At 40.9% G+C, this 19,104-nt stretch overlaps 1 protein-coding gene across 4 annotated transcripts; it reads left to right on the forward strand.

Moving 5' to 3' along the window:
• Window positions 1-827: 827 nt before the first annotated feature.
• Window positions 828-18,754, forward strand: tia1 (TIA1 cytotoxic granule-associated RNA binding protein). Of its 4 annotated transcripts, none has more exons than XM_079516472.1 (12): window positions 828-1,222; window positions 2,156-2,252; window positions 2,757-2,855; window positions 3,956-4,010; window positions 4,907-4,994; window positions 5,190-5,265; window positions 7,349-7,457; window positions 9,952-10,047; window positions 12,136-12,220; window positions 13,651-13,789; window positions 14,920-15,071; window positions 17,209-18,754. In XM_079516472.1, the coding sequence occupies exons 1-12, from the start codon at window positions 1,191-1,193 to the stop codon at window positions 17,345-17,347; spliced, it is 1,167 nt and encodes a 388-aa protein (XP_079372598.1). In that variant the 5' UTR covers window positions 828-1,190; the 3' UTR covers window positions 17,348-18,754. The 4 variants fall into 4 exon arrangements, with proteins under 4 accessions (XP_079372598.1, XP_079372597.1, XP_079372596.1 ...); XM_079516471.1 differs by having other exon boundaries at window positions 839-1,222; window positions 14,917-15,071; XM_079516470.1 differs by lacking the exon at window positions 17,209-18,754 and having other exon boundaries at window positions 845-1,222; window positions 14,920-16,699.
• Window positions 18,755-19,104: the final 350 nt, after the last annotated feature.

Here is a 19,104-nt window from a genome sequence, read left to right on the forward strand (position 1 = left end):
CCCCCCCCTCTAGTGGAGTAAACCATAGAGTGAGTAAACTGGGGACAACGAATGGGGACAACCGGAAGTTTACGGAATGCATTGGAGTCTATGGGCTCCCGATGGGCTCGCGCGAGTACATGAACCGTACGTGCCAGGGCTGTTTTCTGCCCCCTCAATATCGCAACTCTTCTATTAGATGGCTCTGCCCTGACCCATCTGAAAAAATATTTTCTGTTTTAAGAATATCTGAGAATGTATAGTTTAACCCTTTAACAAAAACAAAACAAGCACCTTGAGCAGCACTAACATCATGTTCACCTAATTCAAACTTGAACCTTTGACACGCTTGCTTTAATTAGATTTAATTCGATTAGATTTAATACGGCTATTCTACAGGCATTGCACATAGGCGCCGCTGGTGTAGTGGTATCATGCAAGATTCCCATTCTTGCGACCCGGGTTCGATTCCCGGGCGGCGCACTGATTTTTCGCATTATGGATTTAACGAGTTGCTGATTTTTATATCTAGTAATTATGCATTGCATCAACTTAAAATGTCGCATAAATACAGTTTGCACATGCACATTTCGAAGACAAATGCCCTCCACTAACACCAGCTGCCGCTAAATCACGTGTATAATTTACTATTTTCCAGTTGTAATGTACTACTACTATGGCTTTGGAGTCTGGACTAAGCACTTTTTTAGTTTTGTCTGGACTAAGACCATTTATACCCTTATCTCATCTGTATATGTATATAGCTATATAGATATGATCATATGAAGCCATATGGTGTGCTAACATTCCCGAACTACTGTGCAGTGCACTGGCACTGTGTGCAGATGTGGCGGCAGATATCCATCGCATAAGTGTCGCTTGCCAAAAATAAAAGATCTACAAGCTAACAACACGTCACACCGCGACGCGTCGTTCCGCATGTAGATCTGTCCTTATTGGCAAGCGACGCCGCCGTTCACGCTGCTGACGCTGTCCTCCGCCATCTTCAACTTCCCATTGTTTGCATCAGATTGAGGCTGTCTGCTGGTGTGTGTGTGTGTGAGTGTGAGTGAGGATATATTTTGGGGCCGACGTTTGATGTTAAATTGAAGCGACCCCCGTAACGCCTGTGGCCAGCTTTCGTTTAAAACGGGAACGTATATTTGTATGTTCACGGATTAAAACATTCTCAGGACGCGACCACTGGAAGCATGATGATGGACGACGATCAACCCAAAACCTTGTAAGTAAACGGCGGGCTCCGTCTACCACCTGGCATGGAAATGTTCCTTGTTATGTGCGGCACATTCCGAAAAAACGTTCGCAACGTTTCCAAATTCCATCAATAAATACTAAATGCGCTGTTGTTTTAACACACCGCCGCTCTAAACATGTTAACATTTCAGTTTGACGTGTTCTTCATGTACGGATGACAAGTTGTTTTATGAAACGAGCGTGTTCCTTGCGGTGTGTGTGTTCATGTAAATAGACCGGGCCCTAGCTAGCTAATAGCTGAATTCCTGTTGAATTTGCGCGACAAAAACGACTCGTTTTAAATTGAGAAACTCTATTCGGTCGGAATCGCGTCCATTTTGTCGACGGAAAGGGTTATCGCGACAAAGTGTGAACGAGTCAACATTGCAGTTGGTTCTGAAATGAAAGTGAAGCGCTGCTAACATGGCTAGCGTCAATAACGTGATTGCAAACGCTGCTAACTTCAATAACCGGGGCCTCCAAATGCTATTTTGATTATTAAAGGTCGATGTGTATACGCTGTTTTCTTTTACCTCCCACACTAAAAGGAGTTATTTTAAAACTTGTGTTGTATGTGTTACACGTTGATGGACAGTAGTAATTTTTGGAGCTAGCTTATTAGCACCGGGGGAGGCCCATGTGAATGCAATTTTTCCACCGGCGGGTTACAGTCGGACTGGATGACAGACCGGCCACGTCAACGCACGAACAGACACACAAGACTTTGCTTTTCAAGGGGCTCATCACCCTTCAATTGTGTGGCCCGGGTGTTTTTTTTAAATTATTTTTATTTAGGTCTCGGTCGTTATGGTGGATGTGGTTTAATTCTCGTCAAAGTCCGACGTTGTAGCTACTAGCTTGGTTAACTAGCCTTTGTTTGCATGCTACTTCCTGTTTGACAAAGAGTCCATCCTCGTTGCAGGTATGTGGGGAACCTTTCCAGGGATGTCACTGAGCCCCTTATCCTGCAGGTCTTCACACAGATCGGGCCGTGCAAGAGCTGTAAAATGATAGTTGACGTGAGTATTGGCCTCTAGTTTTGGACTAATATCATTTTAAGGGCCTGACAGAAACCACAGTTAATAGGCCTAGGCACTGATGGTGTTTTTAACATGGTTAGCGTTAACATTTTGTCTATTTGTATTCATTTACTCAATGCAGTCATTTACCAAATGAACCAAACTCCACAAATATAGCAGTATAGAGTTGGAATGTCAGTTTCTCTCTAAGTGTATGCCAGTTTAATGTTCAGTCAACTGCCTTTTACTAAAATGATTATAATTTAAAATACATTTTACACCATACGTCATTATCGTCACCATGACAGTGAGTCCAACCTGATATGTAGATTGGTAAAATACATATTGGTACATACATACTTGAGATCCTTAAGGTTGTTGTTTTCAGTTAACCATTTCTTCCTAATTATATTACATAAATTGACTAATTTGTCTTGTATTGTCTGTATAGTTATAAATGTAAAGATATCATGTATTGCAATTTTCAATATCATTTATTAACAGACTGCCGGCAATGATCCCTACTGCTTTGTCGAGTTCTATGAGCACAGGCATGCTGCTGCCTCCCTGGCAGCCATGAACGGACGTAAAATAATGGGTAAGGTAAGCTATCGTATCTACAGGGTGAGTGGGGATGGGTGGGCTTGGGATGGGGAAGTTTAATGACACATGTTTCTATAACAGTGGTTCTCAACTGGGATCCTAATTTGACTTTACTGAGGTCAAATTTAAGGCGAGGGTTAGACCTCTCCTGGATTTTAAGTTGTTGGTCTGTGACATTGTCAAGATCTCTCACAAACCCGTTTTGGGGCTAGATCCACCTGCTGGGAACCACTGCTCTAGGAAATTTGAACACTGTCAATTACTGAAGTTTAGATTATCACATGCACATTTTAGGCAATACTCTTAACCAGTGCATTACATTGAGTGCAGCAATGGAATAAGCTTATACTCCTAGACAAACATTACAAACGGACTTGGCAACAAGCATAAGGTTGTTTTTTTTGTCGTTTCCTGCAGCCATATGCATGAACTACTGTTGAAAGCCATCCAAGCCATATCAAAGTTTCAGTTTTCCCAGTTGTGACCACCTTTAGACAATACCATTGTTGGAAATAAATTACCAGATGCCAACAGTTTTACTCATGTAAAACAGATGTATTTGAGATCACATCACATTTATCAACTTGTATAGGCCTGGAGGCATTAGTGCAGGGTTATATTGACGTTCACATTCGACAAAGACTGCACACTATTTTTTTTATATTTTTTTTGCATTTACAATTTCTCTGTAGCCGTTTGTGAGGCACTCCTTTGTGTGTGTGTGTGTGTGTGTGTGTGTGTGTGTGTGTGTGTGTGTGTGTGTGTGTGTGTGTGTGTGTGTGTGTGTGTGTGTGTGTGTGTGTGTGTGTGTGTGTGTGTGTGTGTGTGTGTGTGTGTGTGTGTGTGTGTGTGTGTGTGTGTGTGTGTGTGTGTGTGTGTGTGTGTGTGTGTGTGTGTGTGTGTGTGTGTGTGTGTGTGTGTGTGTGTGTGTGTGTGTGTGTGTGTGTGTGTGTGTGTGTGTGTGTGTGTGTGTGTGTGTGTGTGTGTGTGTGACTGGCAGTTCATTAGACTGGCGTCACCCCAGCTGCAGGCAGTTGTGTTATGCTGTGAATAATGTAAACATACCCCACCTGGCTTGTCCTCTCTCTCCCTCTCCCCAGGAAGTCAAAGTCAACTGGGCCACGACGCCAACCAGTCAGAAAAAAGACACAAGCAGTAAGTCAAAGAACTCCGCTGTCATGTGTCATTTGTAGCACAGAGTTTGTTACACAGGTCACTCAGTCTGGGAAATGTGGGGCTCATTTCCACAACTTGATAAAGCGGAAAGTAGGGGAGCATACCGTATGCATCCACCGTGTGGATGCTTACAGGATTAGATGATATCCTATAATTGTAGCTATTGTAGTCTTTTAATGGCAGCTGTGGCAGAGTTTGGGAATCGGAAGGTTCCTGGTCTGATCCCAGCTGTACTGCTTAGCGTTGAGGTGTCCTTGAGCAAGACACTTAACCTCAACTACCCACTGCTCCTAATAGTTAGGATGGGTAAATGTAGAGAATTCCAGGTTAGTTCAAATGTACTTCTACTAAAGGAGTCGTAGACACAATTGTTGTTCTTATATTAATGGAATGATGATCTTCAGCCATATGGCTTGATTTGGTAAGTCACAACTCCAGTCCTGGGAACCATATTAATGCTAGTTTTCTGTTACATTAGGGTAGGCCTGTATTAGTGTTGAATGAAACCCAACACTTGGTGAGTGTATTGCTGAAGACCCAAGGGAGGACAGTGTTGAGTGTGAACTGTGAAGTCTATCAGATGAGAGGTTCTCGAACACGCAAAGCACCCATTTTGCGGTTTATAACACAGCATGTAGCGCTTTTCAAGTAATCTGCCCACTCCGAACGGGCACTGCACTATTACTGATTAATACCATATTTATTTTAGAAGAAAAACATTCCATCCCTATTCAATGTGCATCAAAGTACATATTGCACTAAAGTGCGTATTTAGCAGAAATTTTGCAACTTAGTTTATTGTTTGTCTTCTGCAATATTGTGACAGCCTGTGTAATAACATATCATGTTATTTCTAAACGGTGCATGTTCTACAGATCACTTCCATGTCTTTGTCGGAGATCTGAGCCCTGAAATCACCACAGAAGACGTCAAAGCTGCTTTCGGCCCATTTGGGAGGATATCGTAAGTGCAGCACTAGTTTTACCCTCACACTTTATTGGTTAAACAAAGTGCACACTCTTTTGGATACATAATTCAAAATAATTATTAACCGGTTTGTTATAATTTCTGAATGATATTGTGTGTGTGTGTGTGTGTGTGTGTGTGTGTCTGTGTGTGTGTGTGTTTGTGTGTGTGTGCGCGCGCGGGCGTCTGCAGGGATGCACGTGTTGTAAAAGATATGGCTACAGGAAAATCCAAAGGATATGGCTTTGTGTCTTTCTTCAACAAGTGGGTAAGTGTGGGGTCATGGATTTGTATAAAACGTATTTGTGTAAAATGAGTCCAAATTTTATTTCAATATTTATTTTTTCATTGGAAGGTTTTACAATTGTCTGCTTATATTTTAACTGCATATTACATGGTAAATACAGCCTGAGCAAGTATCTGTAAATTTCCATTATATTCATTTTACTTCCCCTTAATTCTCATTAAATTCCAGATAATTCCCAATGGGAAATTTACACCTTGAATGTTCTGGAATTTTGCAACCCAAGGCACTACCATTGCCACTGTTTCTAACAGGTTCAGTACCGTATTTACTTGTGGTCTACCTGTTATCAAGTATCACTAGATCACTCTGGCCCGTCTACAGCAGTGCTGGGGGTAACGCGTTACAAGCAACACCCGCAACTGCCCTCTGCCCTGCTCCATGCAGTTACTCAACATTACAAACATTTGTTAATAGTTGAAGAGTGCAAGACAACTTGCGACTAGCAAACCTCTATGGATGGAATTGTCTGAATATGTCTTGTCTGTTGCTAGTGAGAATTATCTGACCAGTAGTCGATAGCGTTACACTTCACCATTTGGTATTGCCTCAACCCTGCTTAGCCCTGCTGGAACATTGAAAGAGTGTGCACAAAAAAACAAACAAATTACCTCCCAAGTACCTGTTTAAGTACTTGGGAGGTTATTGGGAAACGCAAAACATTGGATAGAGATGTGGAACAATTCAAGCCAAGTTATATAAATACTACATTTTGTACCTTTCACTTAATTAAATTAATGTATTTGTTAACAGTTTGTCATGGTTACAGTTTTTAAGCTTCTCTCTCTCTCTGTCTCTCTGTGTCTCTCTCTCTCTCTCTCTCTCTCTCTCTCTCTCTCTCTCTATGCACATACATACACACCAGGTCACCAATATAGTTGCTTTTCTTTCTCAATACAATTTGCCGGTGCATGAGGGTTAGAGTGAAGACATTTAGTTAGCTAGTCAATCGGGTGATTATGGTATTGCTTTTTGTCCGTACCTTATACCATAAGGCATAATGTACCGTACCAGATCCCGTTAAAGATGCAATAAGTGATATATTTTGTTAGTTAAAATAAGTGTTTCATAGCTCTATATTATGATAGCCAATAGATGGCCACTATGTGTTTGTTCAGGAACACGGGGTCATCTCTTTAGTAAATACTAGTAAGCTTAATTCTTTTAGATTGGGATATCAGTTTGAATGTAAATGATAAACAATTGAAACAGGAAGTGATGAAACAAAGTGAGCAGACAAATTTGGAACTGGGCCACAAACCTTTTAAGTTGATAAATGGGTACTCTCCTGATTATCTGAAACTGGCAAACCACCTGAATTTTCGTTTTTTTACCCATTCTGGAAGGGAACCCTTTTTGGTGTTTTAAGCATTTTGTTATACTTTAGCTATTGAAAAATAGCAGATCTACAAGCGCATAGCGCGGCACCGAGTGCCGTGCTACGAGCTTGTCAGAATTTAGAAGACATTTGTAGAATCGTTCTCAGGTCTAAATGGGTTATTAACCCATTCTGGGCGGGAACCCCTTTTGGTGTTTTAAGCATTATGTTATGCTTTAGCTGTTGAAAAATAGCAGATCTACAAGCTCATATGAACTTGTAGGTCTGCTATTTTTTAAAAATCGTGAAAATGTGCCTGAAATCAGAGCAAGTTCTTTCAGAGCAAGTTTTTAACTCAAATCTTTGCTACTGGGAAGGTCCCTGGAACAACATATTTTCAGATGGGGGTCGGCGACCAATGTCATATATATTTGGGGTCTTTGACATGAATACGTTTGAGAACGACTGACGGAAACGTATTTTTTTTTCTTTTTCTTTTTTTCAGAAAACTCAGGATTTAAAAGACTTTTTAAAGAGACAGGGAGACCATTGTTACTAAACATTCTATAGCATTGGTTATCAAAATATAGAGCTTTAAACAAAAACAACATTTTAAACCAAAACTATGTTGCTCTACCTTTTAATATACGTGGCACAGCCTGACCAATAATGCCTGTGTGTGGGGAAACAATTTTATTTAAAGTTTTATTTCCTCGCCCTATGTTCCAGGATGCAGAGAACGCTATTCAGCAGATGGGTGGGCAGTGGTTGGGAGGCAGACAGATCCGAACCAACTGGGCCACAAGAAAGCCCCCTGCTCCAAAAACCAACTATGAAAGTATGTCGTCATTGATTGACATTTCATTTTACATAAAGGTGTCTTTGTAATAACATGTATCTGTGCCACTCCTACTTCCTACTTAAACCTGTGCCCAATGCCCATACAATGCTAACATGCAATCTGTAATAGACTAATCCAAAGGATTAGAAAAATTCACACTCAATTTTGTATCAGGTGTGTAGTTTAGAAAAAAATAGAATATGCAACTGAAATTACTGAACTGAAGCAGTCGTTCCAATACCAGATGACATGAATGCCTGTTAATTGAAAAAGGCTACATTTTGCATTTACAGTATGTTTAACAGTATAGCTAATAGAACTAGATGTTTCATTCCCTATGGTAAGGGATTAGCTGTACTCTTGTCTTGAATGCTTCTGAGGGATAGCGTATACAGTATGTTTAACAAGGTACTCTTGTCTTTAATGCTTCTGAGGGATAGCATATACAGTATGTTTAACAAGGTACTCTTGTCTTTAATGCTTCTGAGGGATTGCCTGTTAATTGAAAAAGGCTAAAATTAGCATATACAGTATGTTTAACAAGGTACTCTTGTCTTGAATGCTTCTGAGGGATTGTATGGGGCACCGCTGTTAATGCTCTTCAGGTTCCCCTAGGCAGCAGAGTAATGTGTCCAAGTGTCCCCTAGGCAGCAGAGTAATGTGTCCATGTGTCCCCTAGACAGCAGAGTAATGTGTCCATGTGTTCCCTAGGCATAGAATAATGTGTCCATGTGTTCCCTAGGCAGCAGAGTAATGTGTCCATGTGTCCCCTAGACAGCAGAGTAATGTGTCCCCTAGGCAGCAGAGTAATGTGTCCCCTAGGCAGCAGAGTAATGTGTCCCCTAGGCAGCAGAGTAATGTGTCCATGTGTTCCCTAGGAATAGAATAATGTGTCCATGTGTTCCCTAGGCATAGAATAATGTGTCCATGTGTCTCCTAGACAGCAGAGTAATGTGTCCCCTAGGCAGCAGAGTAATGTGTCCCCTAGGCAGCAGAGTAATGTGTCCATGTGTCCCCTAGGCAGCAGAGTAATGTGTCCATGTGTCCCCTAGGCAGCAGAGTAATGTGTCCATGTGTCCCCTAGGCAGCAGAGTCATGTGTCCATGTGTCCACTAGGCAGCAGAGTCATGTGTACCCTAGGCAGCAGAGTCATGTGTCCATGTGTCCACTAGGCAGCAGAGTCATGTGTACCCTAGGCAGAAGAGTAATTATTAAAATAAAAATAAAGTTTGTTTTTGCAACTGAATGGCTGGAAAATTAGAGTTTACATAGTACATGCATAAACTTTCCATGATTATATCTGGTTTCAGTATTCATGAGAGGTCTACTTGTATTGGTAGTGGGGAGCAGGGCATGGGTCACGAGACATGGCCAAAGCATTTTCGGGGTCCCCAGCCAAAGATGTTGAGAAGCCCTGCCCTAGGCAGAAGATAATGTGTTTAACCCATTTTGGGCGGGAACCCCTTTTGGTGTTTTAACCCATTCAGGCCTGACGTCGAAATAAAAAAAACTTTCGCTCTGAAAGAATATATATTCAAAGATTTGTGCCGCATTTTTACGATTTTTCAAAAATAGCAGACCTACAAGTTCATAGCGCGCCACCGAGTGGCGCGCTATGAGCTTGTAGATCTGCTATTTTTCAATAGCTAAAGTATAACATAATGCTTAGTTAAAACACCAAAAGGGGTTCCCGCCCAAAATGGGTTAAAAGCTATAATATGACACGGATGCGTCCTCAGGTCTAAATGGGTTAAACATTGTTATAATTTAGCTATTGAAAAATAGCAGATCTACAAGCTTGTAGGTCTGCTATTTTTGAAAAATAGTGAAACATTTATTTCAGAAAACTGGAGGATTTAGAAGATTTTTTTAATTTCGACCTGAATGGGTTAAAGGACCACTTTTCAACCTATCGTCATATAATTGGTCCTCACTAATGTTTATGATAAAATGCCACAATTCTTTTCAACTCGGTCTGTGTCTCATGGGATGGCTGTGGCCAGTTCAGAAACCTGTCCACCAGTGACATCGATGGGGAATCCAAGCTAATCGAAACTGCAGGCTTTCTATTCCTGAAAAGTTGCAATGCGATAATGGAAGCCATCATTCTCACGATAATACAAGTCTAAATGTATATTAAAACAACTCTTGTTTAGAAAACAATTAGCCCTTCACTAAGTCCCTCCCCAACCCATCCTTGTCCAATAGGCACGTTAGCAGCGAAGAAAGCTTGACCTGCATAGCAACCGATGCTAAACTATTTGAATTGGCATTGGACAATCGCTTTTTGGCGTGGGATTTAGTGAAGGGCTAATTGTGCTATTTTATCATGAACATTAGTGAGGACCAATTATATGGAGATAAGTTTCAAAAGTGGTGAAGTGGTCCTTTTAAGTGATCTTTTGAAAAATTAAATTACTTTTTGCACATTGACCCATTTGTTGTATTGGTTGGTAGATTTATGTGTCCCCTGTCCATGGTTTCCTACCAGGCAACTCAAAGCACCTGTCATTTGATGAGGTGGTGAACCAGTCCAGTCCCAGCAACTGCACTGTCTACTGTGGTGGAGTCAGCACAGGACTTACAGGTCAGTACAATAGCACAACATTATGAACCTGAGAATAACGCAGACGAGCAATATAGTAAACAAAAGAAAATTAATACATTCAGCGACAAATATAGTTTCATATCAGAATATTCATAATGAATGACTTCCTATTTTGCTTACACATATCATGCATACATGTCTGTAGTTGGCATATCTCAGGAACTGTGACTTAAAACAGCGAGCATATCGCAGAAGACGGAGGAAGTGCGGTCAGTGCGTGCATCGCAGAAGAACCTAGGAGAGTCTGTCGGATATGCAGTTCCGACTGATATGCACATATAACGATGGGCATATATGCCCATAAATTGCTTGCCCTAAGTAGGTTTTGGTGCTAGTCTAGTAGTAGTGATAATCCAATCGGGCATTAATGGGCTTTAATGAGAAATTAAATCATAAACATTTCACATATATTGCAGAAACGCAAACCCTTTTTGCCACTGGGAACTAGCTGCCAGTCGATTTAAAGTTGGGTTGTTTTGCAATTCTGAGAAAATCAGATGGTGCTCATCTGTCACTGTACACAGTTACAGTTAACTGTGTACAGTTAAACCGTTCATCTTCAGCTTTGCTGTGAATGACTGCAATCAAAAAATACTGATCATGTCTATTTCATGCCTGTCTTTAACCTACCAAGAAATATGGATAGATACAAGTAAGACGCGTAAACGCAGGAAGCGAACGAAGCTGTTGTGGCAGTCTGACACACACACACACACAGACTTGTATCGTTCCAATTTCAGTTTCCCTCTGGTGGCGGGCGGGTGGTGTTACAGCGTGACACACAGACAGTTTTGGCCAGCTTCTATAGTTAGTGCTCATTTCGTTCGCAATCACTTCGTTCGCAATAATGTTAGGGACCTGTTATGGCTGAGTTGAAAGACACTACGCAACAAAAAAAAGTAACATGGAAGCATTCAGTAATACTACAAAAAAGCATAATTTTACATTAAAGCAGCATTTAAGCAGTTTTCAGTTAATTAAGCATTGTCGGGTCAATGAGGAAAGTAGAGACGATCAGCCACCGTGTGCCTTCCAAACGTTCATACATTCTTCTACATGGTTGGACTGCATAAGAAAGTCTGATTTCTTGTGTTTGACGAGTGCGCAGCACACACACTATTACGCCCCAGTGTTCGCATTAACTATTTGGCTTTGTGAAAAGTCTGCTGTGCTCTTAGTTGAGATTTCAGTTCCTTTGCCTTATTTTCGCTCAGTTCATGATTTCATGATTTCTCAGAAAATGTCAATAAGTTGGCTTTCTATGCAACTTGACAAAATAAGCTGTGGTTTAAAAGTAGTTGTAGCTCTTATTAAACCATTGGTACTGTATGCAGACAGGGCCATTCTTGTGTTCATTTGAGCTGTGCACAACTGGCTGATATGATTTGTTCATTTTGTTGTGGTTCACATTTAAACCAGCAAACCTGAGAGTGACAATGGACACTCCAGATGGTTTTTGTCTGGGTTTTCAAATAGAGTGCCAAAGTCCTGACGTCACTTGCTCATCCCCTGGTTCATGGAAGTTTCTCTATCTATGGAGAATAACATGGGGTCATCTTAAAATCGTCTCATATAAGAATTGTGGTCCAAAAATAAACAGCCTCTGCGATAAGTATAGTATAAATTATAAAGGGCAAAACAGAATTGTATTTCCGAATCGCTACAATCGCAGAATCTCAATATAAATCAAATAGACACCCTGGCTATCGAGATCTTATCGAATCGGGAGGTAAGTGACTCGTCCCACCCCTAGGTTACACTAGCCAGGACATAGCATGTGGTTACAGTAGCCAGGACATAAGTTGATACTGAAAGGCGTTCCATCAGACAGCACAGTTAGTAGTTTTGTCAAATGTGAACGAAAACAAACGCCTGGGTACAGAGACTAATAGTTTAGTGACCAGCAAAAATAAGACCCTGCTTTTGAATTTAGCTTCACTTAATTTTGTTTTAAATAATAAGAATGTTCTGCAGATCTCAGGCTGCACACTGTCATTATAGCACATTTAACCTCTTGGAAAAATAGGTTTATCTGATGTTTTTCTGTCCTCTACATTTGTCCTCCAGAACAACTGATGAGACAGACATTCTCTCCGTTTGGACAAATCATGGAAATCCGTGTGTTCCCAGATAAAGGCTACTCCTTCGTGAGGTGAGAAAGAAGAGTCCTTGTACCCTTTTCAGTGCCTGTGGGGTAGTCATCCAGTTCAATTGTCCTATGATTAGTATAAACGTACCATGTGATGTAGTATAGTCTGTATAGTCTTTATTTTCTATAACTTTCCCTCAGCTGATAATTAATGTGACTTTTGGTCTTTTAATAAATGATTGAGGGAAAAGATGCTTAGTATAGTAATTGTTGAAATACCAATTTGGTTAGTATTTTTGTCATTGTACATTTCCACATCCTATATTAACCCTTTCTAGCATCCATAGGCCTCTCATTGTAGAAACGGCCTACATGATAATCTGTGGTACATTAGTGGATTATTAGTGGTATTTATGCTCGGAATGGCATAACATGCCATGTTTATAGCCTATTATTAAAACATTAATCCAAGCCGCGCTGATCATGTTGCTGCTCTGGGGGGCGATGGTCCGTCCGTTCCCTAAGCTTACACTACAGTACAGATCCTGACTACATCACTTCCAGCTTGGGTGGAAGTGACCCTTCTTCTCTGCTTATTTCGCAGATTTCTCTGGCACTAGTGCCATGATCTCGCCTAGAGGGCTGGGCAATAATGTGTTAAAATTGCCTTGTTGGGCTGCCCGCTGGCCTTGTGGTACAGGCGCATGCCACATATAGGCTCTGGCCTGACAGTGCGTTGCATGTTTGAGTCCCGTTCATGACGACCTTTGCTGCAGGTCTCCCTCTTTTCTGTCAATCTTGCGCAGGGGCAGAGAGAAGGAAATAAGTTTGTAGTTTTCACATTCATGTTGGTAATTGGCAAATGTATTGCCAGTAACTGCATAATTTATATATATATATTTTTTTAATTTTGGAGCCACAGAATGCATTTCCATGCTGACTTTTGTAGATGTTTGTTAGGTAACGTACCATAGTCAATTAGAGGGTAACAAATTATTGGAACTGTCCTCAAGAATGAAAATCCTGGCATTGTCTACTCTCCTTCATGCCAGTTTAAATATGCATTATGATTGTCTAATCAAGACAAGCATTTTTGCCAGCAAAATGTAGCAGCTTTCTCCAAAACTAGCCATAGCGTTTAGTGTTCCAAAAGGGGTCAACAAATGAATTACCATAAAATTACTGAAGCTCTTGCAACATTATCCAAGACATTTGAAGCCAAAACAATTTGTGCACATGTAACATTCAAAAACATTGACACTTGTTTGTAATGTCACACTTAAACCAGGCATTGCAGAGCTCTTACTGTTTGTTTGATGTCGATTAGATTGGGAACTTTGATTATGCAGTATAAGCTGAGTAATTCTGTGTAATTCTTTTTGTGGGTAAACTCCTTTTGTATTGTGGACAAAGAAATTGAGGGCTAGGAGATGATGACACAATTTGCATTTCTTGGCGAACTATTCATTTAATTGTTCCCTGTCTCCATCTAGGTTTAATTCCCACGAGTCAGCAGCCCATGCCATTGTGTCAGTCAACGGGACCTCGATAGAGGGCCATATAGTCAAGTGCTACTGGGGCAAGGAGACGCCAGATATGATGAACCCCATGCAGCAGATGCCCATACCCCAGGTAAGAATAAGGGTGAATTATTTTGCGAGCGTGGGGTAGTAGATAACCCATTTAATAATATTAAAAGCCATGTATTCTGGTGGTTTGTTGCAATCCTGGAGGACTGCATACTTCTGTGACTAGCATTATACTCACGGTTACATAGAATTTTTGTACAGTACACTAAATCAACCACTGTTAATGAAGGCTACAGGCATAATGCTTCCTCGCTTGTAAATTTGAAACTGCACAATGTGGCTATCTCTACTACACCATGGGCTATATCTTGTGCCAACCCTTATCCCTAAACTAATTTACTATTTTTTACTATTTTAGAAAACCTTTTAAAATAGTTCAAATAGCCGATCTCCAAGCTCACAATGCCTCGATGTAGATCGGCTAGTTGAACTATTTTTAAATGTTTATCAAAATAGTAAAAAAAAGAAAGAAAAAAGGGCAAATACGTTTAGGGATATGGGTGGCGCAAGATGGAGCCCCATGTCTCTACACCATGTGACGTGACGTCTCTACTTGACAACTCTACCACAACTTTACTTTAGCCAGCATGAGATTCGGATTTTTAGCTGCGTTTCTCCATCGGTTTTCCGGTGCAACCACCTTTACTCGCCTAATGCTGTGGAGGTTCAATAACGTTACTCCAAAGTGTGTACATTGTTTAAGTGACAGTTGCATGGTTTTCATATCGTCAATATAGTCTCTAATGTGGGTTAGTGACTAGCGCTCTGAACAGCATCATAAAAACTTTTTTCAGTTTCAACAACTGTCATGACAGTTTGGTTACAACCGAAACAGACTTCCTCTGCAGTCTGCTCTGACTTCCTCTTCAAAATAAGAGCCACTTGTAATGATTACTCAACACTAGTTTTATTTCTAAGTCTACTTAAAGGTCATAGATAGACATTTTGAGTGCCTGGCTGTATGCACAGGAATGTTGTCTGGATTCTCAGGAAGTAAATTTCTGTCTCAGCTCTCGGTACGCAAAAGTGCCTCGCATGCCATTGCCCTGCCGCGCAGCAAGCATTTTGACGACGCCTGAGCACTGGCGCACCGGTTATGTGCACCCCTTTATACATGCTGTTAAACTTAGATATGTGTGAATTCATAGTCTGGCTTCATACCCTCTCCAGCAGAACAAGATGAGTTTCCCTGCAGCAGCTCAGCCATATGGTCAGTGGGGCCAGTGGTACGGCAACGGCCCTCAGATCGGCCAGTACGTCCCCAATGGCTGGCAGGTGCCCACCTACGGCGTGTATGGCCAAGCCTGGAACCAGCAAGGCTTCAAGTAAGTATCAACAACGGTGCGCACATGGCTTCCCACCCACCTCCACAACATCCTCATCCTCTCCAAGCATCAGTTGAGGTCTCATGTGTGGACTCTTCCAAGACCAAGGACAGGGGCATCAATTCTGGGCCACGTGAGGGAGACACGTAACCCTCCTCCTCTCCACAACTCCACCTTTACCGCCCTCACCATGTCCAGCTTTATGAAGATTGAGACTAAAGCACACCAACAATATGTAACATACACATTATCTTTTATTTTGTAATTGACTGTCGTTTAGGATGTTGTAGTAACCACCGCCAGCCACGCAATCAAACCCTTCTCTGGTAAAGCATGCTCCATCATGTGAAGGGATTTCAATCCAAAAAGCCGCTTACCGTTTTAAAATTTATTTTCTTTTCTTTTTCCTTTTTTTTCTTTTTCTTTTTTACAAAAAAAAGTTAAACTGTTCATAAACAGATTTCCCCTCTTGAAAAATGCCAGTGATTGGCTGGCAAAACCCTTCAAATGGCAAATGTTTCTCTTAAATGAGTAACTCATTGAATAAAGTATTTTGTTTTAATTTGATATGTCATTGAGTAGCAAACCTTCATATATATGATTTATTGATTAACATTTGTGACCTTCTCTACCAAAATCACTTGGCTGCTGCTGAAAACTGAGCTGAATTGTGAGCTTTGTATTTTTCTAGCTTACAAATGGCATTGCACATCCAAAGCGGGTCACAATGCTGTATTTCGTCCTTGTGGTAATTCGATGGTCTTGATGCTCGAGTCTTGTAGACGAGTCATGTTGTCAAAGGTTGACTGAAGGACAAAAGACTGCGAGTTTGCATTTCACATCGCCCAACTTTGTATGAGTCCTGACCTATTTACTGAAAGCCAACACTTAGTTTTACTGCAGTGAAATCTTAACGGAGCCCAAAGTCAACAGTTTGTCGTAAACTCTCACTTTTCTCTAAATGAGTTTTTGCAACATCTGACAGATTTGTGCTAGTGCAGGTCACATTTGTTTGGATGGCTGACCCAGGCTACTGAAATGTATGGAAGGATTCACGCCCTTTGTTTTTTGTTTGTTCAACAACCATATCATCGCTTTGAGACTTTTTTTTTCTTTAATTTTCATTGAATTGTTTTTACATCGATAACTGAATAAATTCTGTGTGAATATTTGCTTGTAGGCCATTTGATTTTTTGTTTAATTTTGTTAATGTTGGACAACATATGTGCAATGACGTTTCGTGTCTCCAACAAACAAAATGCCATACCATGTCAACACCAATTCCTATTGAAATAGCTGCCGAAATGGATAAGCAAAATTACTGTTTATCTACCAGTAGTGTCCCGACATGTGCAACAGGGGACCAAATGTCTGCAGATCTTAATTTCCATCAAATGCCAATTGGTGTATTCCATTAATTTGTGAAATTGCCTGGTGTCATGTCTGTTCAGAATTAAAATCTACCTAGTCTTTCTCTCCATAGTATATGACACCACAAGTCTAATGGAATTGGAAAATTCATGGCTTTAGTTTTGGACATATAATCGGTAGATAAACCTGTATAAATTGTCAATTTTCCTTTCTTGTGAGTTTTATTTTGTTTCATAAAGATGGTAAGAGTCACATTATTTTGGTTATATTTTTAGTTTAAATTATGGCCAAATCTAAAAATGGTTGCAATTAATATCCCCTTGGAGCTTGAATTTTGGCAATTTTTTTTGTTCATTAGCGGTAAGGACGGTGCTAGGGGTCCAAAGCTTGCTCTGCTTATTAGCCTTTATGCTCTTCGTCTGCTTGCTCTCTCACGCTCCCTGAAATTAAGCCCCTCCCTTGGACCTTCCAAAATGCCCCCACACTTTTTCTCAACTAGCCTGTTTCGCCAGCTTCATTTTTGCCCCAGCCTGCCTAAAAATCCTCAAACTCCCATAACTGCATTTACCTTCTTCTTCTCATTCAAGTCTGTTGAGATTCTACTTGGCCCTTAATGTTTGCCCTATCAAACCTACCCCTCATCCCCACCCACCCTTCCTTCCTTCCCTCCCTCAGCTCCCTATCGCCTCCTCACTTTTAACCTCCTGGCGTTTTGTCTCTCTCTTTCTCCTCTCTGTCTCTCTCTCTCTTTCCCTCGTTTTTGCAGTCACTTACCGGCCAGTGCTGGGTGGACTGGCGTGAGTGCCATCAGTAACGGTGGGGTTATGGAGCCTACGCAGGGATTGAATGGGAGTATGCTAGCCAACCAGCCAGGGATGGGCGCCACCGGATACCCCACACACTGATAAGGGTTGGGCGGGCGGGTTATTTCCGGGGGTGGGAGAAGTTTTGTTGTCAACTCTGTGCCAGCCCTCTAATTGGCTGAGAGGTTCCCCCGCTGGGATGTGTAACACCGCCTCCCTTTTGCGGCAGGACTTTTTTTTAAATGAAACAAAAAACAATGGGACACGGAGACCTGAACATCTTAAAAAATAAAAAATAAAAAAAAGACGGATGTAAATGGGGGAGGGGGGTGGGTGACACTGGGCCATGGGCTTGAGGTAAAGGGGAATAGTCAGGGAGGAGCATTTTTGAGACCCACACAGGTATTCACGCCCTTTGTGATAAGGCAAGACTGGCCGTGAACCAGGGGCTCTTACCGTTTTTAAGTTAAACTGTAAATGAATATAAAACTGTAAAGGAGACACTTTTTTTGCGCCTTTTGTTTTTTGGGTTTGATTTTTGACTCAAAATATTGCTTCCATCATTTTCACTCGTTTCCTTGGGACAAGTCAAAGTGCGGGGGGGGGGGGGTAGTTTTTTTGTTTTTCTTTGAAGATTGAAAGAAACCGTAAGGGTCAGATGAATCGTGCTAAGTTATGAACCTTGGTTATCTGAGGAATGGAAATCTGTAGTTCTTCCTCATTTTTATTTTTTGCTTCTTGGATTAAAAATTGCAGGGATTTGAAGCCACTGCTGTTTCTCTGTAAGGGCAGATAAATATTGCACAGTTCTTCCTCTTGTACTTTTGACAAAAAATTGTGATTACCAAGAGGGTTTTTGTTTTGCATTCCATCTCTTCTCCATATCTATTTTGGTCAGCCTCAAATTATTATTTTTCCCTCCACATGTAAATAACCATACATTCATTTGAAACGATGTAAGTAAAAATGCTACTGTTAACTGTGGGTGCTTGCTTTTTTTTTTTGTTTTGATAACTCGACAGTTAACTCCAACATTGTACGTAGCAGAGCAGCACTATCAAACATGACACTGGCACAGTGCAACACACGTGATGCTTCCATGCAGGGATGAGAGCATTGCCACGCAGTGCAGAAAAAACCTAAACATTAACAAATTTAAGATTTTTAAAAGGGTGAACATAAAATGACATTTCTGATGTTTTTTTTCCTTTTTATTTTTAATATTGAAATGCCAGTATTTTGTATCACAAACCTTGAATGGATTCAACTTTACACTGTCACCCTTTTTTGCCAGAGAAATGGGGAGGCCTATGGTATAATCGTTGCCTTATAGAGCTGGTTTCTTTTAGCAGACATGAAAACTCTTTTTAAAAAATTTAGGCAGTGCCTACGGACATTTTCAGACCCTTTTGTTTAGAAAGGTGGCTAGCCCTGATAATTGATATTGACTCTGCTACTGTAATCAATGTTTTCTTGCTTTGTCCAATTAAAAATGCTGATGCGCATAAACCATTCTCTGTATTCTTATTCAATGACTGTGTGTGTGAGGAGCCGATCTCAGTGGAACAGATGTATTAGTGCAGGGGCCAACACTGATACATGTCAAACTAGGGTTTTCATTATTCTGAATCCATTCCAAGCATTAGTTTTGCACGATTCAGCCATAGCCACTTGCCCAAATGTGATGACCATCACATTTGTGATGAAGCTATGGCCGTTTTTAGCCCAAGGAGTGTTTTTCGTGCAAAAATAATGCTTGCAATGGATTTAGAATCATGAAAACCCCAGGGAACCCCATGATTCTGAACTAGGACCCTAGTTTGACATGTCACATGCTACTTAAAGCATAATGACATTTT

The sequence above is a fragment of the Electrona antarctica genome (genome assembly GCF_951216825.1).
Source record: "Electrona antarctica genome assembly, chromosome: 12".
NCBI lineage: Eukaryota > Metazoa > Chordata > Actinopteri > Myctophiformes > Myctophidae > Electrona > Electrona antarctica.

What these genes read in the sequence shown, in the direction of transcription:
- tia1 (XM_079516471.1), top strand. Translation starts at nt 1,191, where the DNA reads ATGATGATGGACGACGATCAACCCAAAACCTT. An exon ending in GACGATCAACCCAAAACCTT is followed by an intron (nt 1,223 to 2,155) that starts GTAAGTAAACGG and finishes TCCTCGTTGCAG; the next exon opens with GTATGTGGGGAACCTTTCCA. An exon ending in TCCAAAAACCAACTATGAAA is followed by an intron (nt 7,458 to 9,951) that starts GTATGTCGTCAT and finishes GTTTCCTACCAG; the next exon opens with GCAACTCAAAGCACCTGTCA.